Below are 6,000 nucleotides of genomic sequence, written 5' to 3'. Positions count from 1 at the left end.
TTTTAAAAAAAGAAATTGGCTTGAATTTTAATGGGTTTCATAACAGTTATTTGAAGAGGAATTTATGTGTGTCTCTTTTAATTTACATTTTCCGGAGGGGTCCCCTTAGGTGGCTCAGTTGTCTGAGCATTCCGTTTCTTCCAAATGGTTTTGCCAGATTTTTTACAATGAATTAAACAATACTATTATACATTCCAAAGCCTAGACATGGAACTGATTAATACTGGGGATCTCGTTTTGACATTCAAGAGAAGCAAACCAGGGAATTCTCAGCAGGGCCAAGATATCCAGAAGCCACAAACTGCTGGATGATTCCAAGCTCTACAACAAGGGTGTCCAACCTCGGCAACTTTAAGAACCTGTGGATTTCAACTCCCCAGAACTCCCCATGCTGGTTGGGGGAATTCTGGGAGTTGAAGTCCACAAGCCTTAAAAAAAGCTGCCAAGGTTGGACACCCCTGCTTTACAGAGAAACCACACACTCTGTGCCAGGGTATTCTGGCAAATTCAGTTCGAATTTTTTCTGCACGTCGTAAGGGAGGAAGCGCCCAGCCACCAGGTGATGCTTGCCCATAAATCTTGTGGCACACTGCTTTGGAGCCGCCAAAGAGACAAGAACATCGGGGCTGATTCCATCACTGCTGCCCATCTCTACATCCCAACCTGCAAAGAAAGAGCAAAAATCAGGACAATTACAGAAACACCGCCTGATCTAAGCTCTAATTATCCAAATATCCCCAGCGGGGAGGGGAAGGGGGGTGTATTCTCTATTTCTCCTTCAATGATCCATTTTCAAATATGTTTACAGCTTTAATTAAAGGAAACTCTAGATGCTGAAGCTTTGTGGTACTATTCCTAAACCTATACTTTGTGGTACCTGATTCCTAAGAGTCCCATAAAGGGGGCGTGCATAAGTGCACTAATGTGCCTTCCGTCCCTGTCCTACTGTCCCCATTTATTTGTACTCATTTCCCTTGTTGATGTCCATGTTTATACATACCTGTTATCTTGTACAAGTTTTGACAAGCTAAATAAAATAAAATAAAAATATTGGCCTTGGCACATCCCACAGGGGAGCAGACTTCCCCAACCTGAAGGACTCTCCCAGGATAGAGGATGGAGACTGATTTTATTTATATTTATTTATTTATTTTCTACCTTTTTTTGTTCTTATAAATAATGTAAGGCAGCAAACGTGCTTCACTTTCCCCCATTATTTTTTCCTCTCAATGGCAGCCCTATGTGGTAGATTGGGCTGAGAGTCACTCAGCCAACTTTTATGCCTAAGGCAGGATTAGAATTCAGTCTCCTGGTGATTGGCCCAAAGTCACCCAGCTGGCTTTCATGTCTAAGGCAAGACTAGAACTCACAACTTCTGGTTTCTAGTATGATGCCTTAACCCCTAGACCAGTCGTTCCCAAAGTTTTTTTTGGCCTTGTCCCACCTCATCTCTAAAATCCTGATGCCTCCCCCCGTGACATATAATTCTTACTTTACTCCAAAAGTAAACTCTACTCATGCGGAGAAAGCTTAAAAGGCCACTAACTTGGTTTAAACAAGGTTCAAATCTCCCCCAAAAAAATCAAATTGCCCCCCTTTGGGGTGTGGGTCCCACATTGGGAATGTTGTTATTGCTCCTGAAATGAGGACAAGAAGCAGATCCAAACTCAAACTGAAGAAGAATTTCCCACCCATGAATGTTATCAGGCAGTGGAACAACTTGGCTCTTGGAGTCATGGAAGCTTAATTGCTGGAGATTTGCAAGACATGTTTGGTAGTTGCATAGTTTGTGGATTCTGCCCTGGGCAAAGTTTGGACTAGGGAGCCTCTAAGGTCCCTTTTGACCCCATGATTCTATCTGGTAGCACTAAAATGAATGGGATGAATTGTCAAGGAGGTAGATACCGAAGAGAGATTAGGAAGACCTTGACAGAAACAACTGGTGAACAGTAGAATTGATGATTGTATGGAATGGTTTCTATCTCTTCAGTGGATATTTTCAAACAGAATAGCAGGGATAGTGTAGTGCAGTATTTCTGTTGTGGCTCGCCAGTGGCCAGCAGAGCTGGCAGCAGATTTGGACAGTGAGGAGGTTAGGGAGGAACATGGGCCAGTCCTGGAGTCTGGGGAAGGCTCTGATGAGGGCTCTGTGTCAGAGGCAGAGAGGGGGACAGAGCCATGTGCCAGTTATCAGCTGCCTTCAGAGTCAGGCATCAGTGAGGCAGACGAACAGCTGGAGCCTGTTCCTAGTATGCGTATGCGCAGAGTTGCCAGACGAAGGGAACAGCTAAAGAACAGGGGTCAACTTGGGAGTAAGGCCACAGGTGGACAATGAATGGCCCCTCCCAGAAGAAATAAAAGAGGAGTGAAAGGGGAGTGGGGTTTGCAGGAGACAATTAGTTCTCTTAATTGGTTCATCGGAGACTCCTTGGCAAGTTTTGCCAATATCGGTCTGTCAGCTCTCCAAGCCAGATAAGGTCTGTGACTGTAAATTCTCCCTTGAAAGACTTTGCTGGATGTGAATGAGCAGAATTCACAATTAATAAAAGGGTTTTTGTCGGGACAAGGAGTTTGCTTCATGCTCTCGGGAAGCCTCGTTCAGAACAGTTTCTCACTCTTGACCACTTCCAGATGTGTGGACTTCAACTCCCAGAATTCCCTGGCCAACTTGTTTAAAAACAGACCAATGTTTTGTGCCGATGAATATCACATTTCTTGTTCCATTAATTTAACTTAAATTAAATTAAGTTCTGATTATACCATTGTCAGTGGAAAGAAATTAGGACATTTAGGGGAGGAGAAGTTTATTCCCATTCATGTCTCATCTGCCTGTTTGTTCTTCCACAGAAGAAATTCCTTCCCTTGATGGTGAAAGCAGGTTTCAGGCTACCACACTCTATAGACACAGCAAAACGTGTCTGAAGATGACATCATGTCTCGTTTTAGGAAAACTGATTCCTTCTTACAGCAAGCTCCGCCGTTCAAAAGAACCGCCTCTTCAGACAGCCACCGCAGGTGCCAACGAGCCAAGCTGGAACTTGGCAAGGGACAGAAGTACGAAGAAGTGGAGAAGGGATTAAAATGAAGATGAGGGAGAACAAAGGAATGTCATGTTTTGAAAGAACAGGGAAGTGTTGATGGCAATGCGCGGGGGCGACACTAATAGAGGCTTCATGTTTGTGAAATTTAGCCTCTCAAGCAGCTTTTCTCCTACCTGGTATTCAGATGTGTTCAGACTACTTCTCAGAATCTCTAGCCAGCAGTCAGCATTTTGTCCTAATTTAATTTAGTTTAGTGTTTTTTTTATGACTACATAACAAATATTCCACTCACAAAGCTTTAAGGAATGCATGGAATCAGCTTGGAAAGGACGTTCTAATCCAGTGATGGCTAACCTTTTCCTCATCGTGTGCCGAAATTGCGCACACGTGCCCACACCCATAATGCAATGCACCACTCCCCCCCCATGCATGTGTGCGACCCCCCCTGTTGTGGGCCTAGCAGGCCTCCCTGCAGTCTCCTGGAACCAAAAACTGGGTGCGGGGGTGCACCCCTGCTCCCCCCACGCATGCGTGGCCGACACCTAAAAATCAGCTGGCCAGCAGAGGGCATGCATGCCTCCTGAGCTGGGCGACGGCTCGCATGCCCGCAGAGATGGCTCCGCGTTCCACCTGTGGCATGTATGCCATAGGTGTCTCCATCACGGTTCTAATCTATCTAATCCAGCATTTGTCAATCTCAGCTACTTTGTGATATATGGAATTCAACTCCCAGAATTCCCTAGGCAAGGCTTGGGATTGTAAATGAAGTTGAAGGGACTGGGTTATTTCCATTTTATAAAAGCAACTGCTGAAACATATTTGATTAAAAGAAACAGTTGTGGCATTGAATATAGTCTAGATATAAATGGTGTCGATTTGATTCATCTGGGATCCTCTCAAATTCTTCAACATCTATCAACTGGCTTTAGCAAATACAGCAAAACTGAAATTCCATGTGCAGGAGTAGTCTACCATCAGTTATCAAACATTGGGGACTTATGATATTTATTCTTTATGTCTTAGTCACCTCCAGCTTGGATTATTACAATGAGGGGTACCCTTGAAGCAGTGGTGGAATTCAAATAATTTAACAACCGGGCCTCTGCCCTAATGACCAGCTGGGTAGGCGTGGCTTGGTGGTCTTGTGACTGGGTGGGTGTGGCCAACTCAATGTCACTCAGGTCAATGGGCGCTTCGCCTTAGCTGTGACAGTGTAATAAGGGTTAACCAGAGAGGCAGTTTCTGTAAGCAGGGCAATAAAGATTAGGCTAGAAACAACACCAGAATGTTTCCTTCCTGCCTTCCTTACAGGATTAGCCCTGTAAAGTGGGAAAAAACAAAAGGAGATTTCTTCCAACAATCGGTTCTCCAAACTGCTTAGAAAGTTATCAACCGGTTCTCCCGAATAGGTGCGAACTGGCTGAATCCCACCACTACCTTGAAGACTACAGCTGGTCCAGAAGCAGTGGCTCAAACATTTAGGGATACCTGCTGACTTTTCACTGCAATTGAAGTTATCAATTGTCACCTTTAAAGCTCTTTATTGTTTAGGATCTGGTTACTTGCAGGACCAGCTTCACTCATGATTTGGAGCCAACCTGGTAGAAATCTCCCAATAACGTAAGCTTTGAAATTGTTTTCTTTTCATAAAATAAATAAGACCTGGTTGTTTTAGCAGAACTTCAGGTTCTGAAGAGTTATTTTTGTTCCAGCAGGACATTAAAAGAGTACATGAATTAAGTATATTCCTTGATGTGGAATGATTTATATTAATATACTAGCTGATAACCCGGTGTTGTCCAGGTATTTATTTATAGGGGGAAAACGTCCGGACCAAACGTAATTTCTAATATTGGATTTTCCCCCTTACCAGAGGGAGCCCCCTTGTGGAGTACTGTGAAGCTGTTACCATAGCAACTCCACTGCGCTGTACAGTAGAATCAATTTTACAGCAGTACAGTAGAACCCATTTAAAGGCACAACAGGCTGTATCTTAACAGAACACACACCCCGAGGGTGTGTCACCTCCACAGGATTTGTGTTAACAGAACACACACCCCGAGGGTGTCTTACCCCCACAGTATTTGTCTCCAGAAAATAAGTCATCTGTGTATCAAGTTTGGATGAAATTGCTCGAGGCGTTGCAGAGCCCCATCCCCTCCATTATCTAATGACCAGCAAATGGCTGCCCTTTCACAACATCAAAAACTGATTCCAAGGATAGTGGCTGCCTCCCTTTACCTAACAGGAGAGCCAGCCCAATGCAAATAGAATACAATAGAATAACAGAATTGGAAGGTACCTTGGAGGTCTTCTCCTCCAACCCCCCTGTTCAGACAGGAAACCCTACGCTACTTCAGCCAAATGGATATCCAATCTCTACTTAAAAATGTCCAGTGTTGGAGCATTTAGAACTTCTGGAGCCAAATGGTTCCACTGATTAACTGTCAGCAAATTTCTCCTTAGTTCTAAGTTGCTTCTCTCCCTGATTAGTTTCCACCCATTGCTCCTTGCCCTACCCTCAGGTACTTTGGAGACTAGCTTGGCTCCCTCTTCTTGGTGGCTATTAAATCCTCAGAGGGGTGTTGACTGAGGCGAGGCAGCAGTTTAAACCAACCGTTTATTTCCAACTGACAACAACTTCAGAACCAAGGCAAAACAACAGTTTCCCCGCTTGACAGCTATTTATATGCATGCTGTCAAGCAGGGCAGCCAATCAACGGCCACCTAATGTCCCGCCCTGGCCAGTGCCCCTCCCACTTGCCTGGAGTGTGCGTGGCCATATCCTCAGGGCACGGACATAACAGTGGCCGTGACCCATCAAAACCGCGGTCCACTAAAGCGCGCCCGATCAAAGCGCGTACGTGACGTCATCAGCAGCGCAACAAATAAAATTAAAAATAAATTAAATTAAAATTAAAATAAAATTAAAGCAAGCCAATTCACATAAAGGTAAGGG

General features: G+C 44.4%; 1 protein-coding gene across 1 annotated transcript in view; it reads right to left on the bottom strand.

The window, feature by feature from the left end:
- Positions 1 to 6,000, bottom strand: part of YJEFN3 (YjeF N-terminal domain containing 3) — a 35,851-nt gene continuing 29,851 nt past the window's right edge. Inside the window, exon 6 of the mRNA XM_087702516.1 lies at positions 1 to 663. Coding sequence (XP_087558642.1) covers positions 464 to 663 — 200 coding nt within the window. The 3' untranslated portion in view covers positions 1 to 463. The remainder of the gene's footprint in view (positions 664 to 6,000) is intronic.

This window comes from Thamnophis sirtalis, unplaced genomic scaffold (assembly GCF_051295495.1).
Source record: "Thamnophis sirtalis isolate CommonGarterSnake01/CBP01778 unplaced genomic scaffold, rThaSir2_p1.2 scaffold_1, whole genome shotgun sequence".
NCBI lineage: Eukaryota > Metazoa > Chordata > Lepidosauria > Squamata > Natricidae > Thamnophis > Thamnophis sirtalis.
This window is presented reverse-complemented; position numbering and strand designations above follow the sequence as displayed.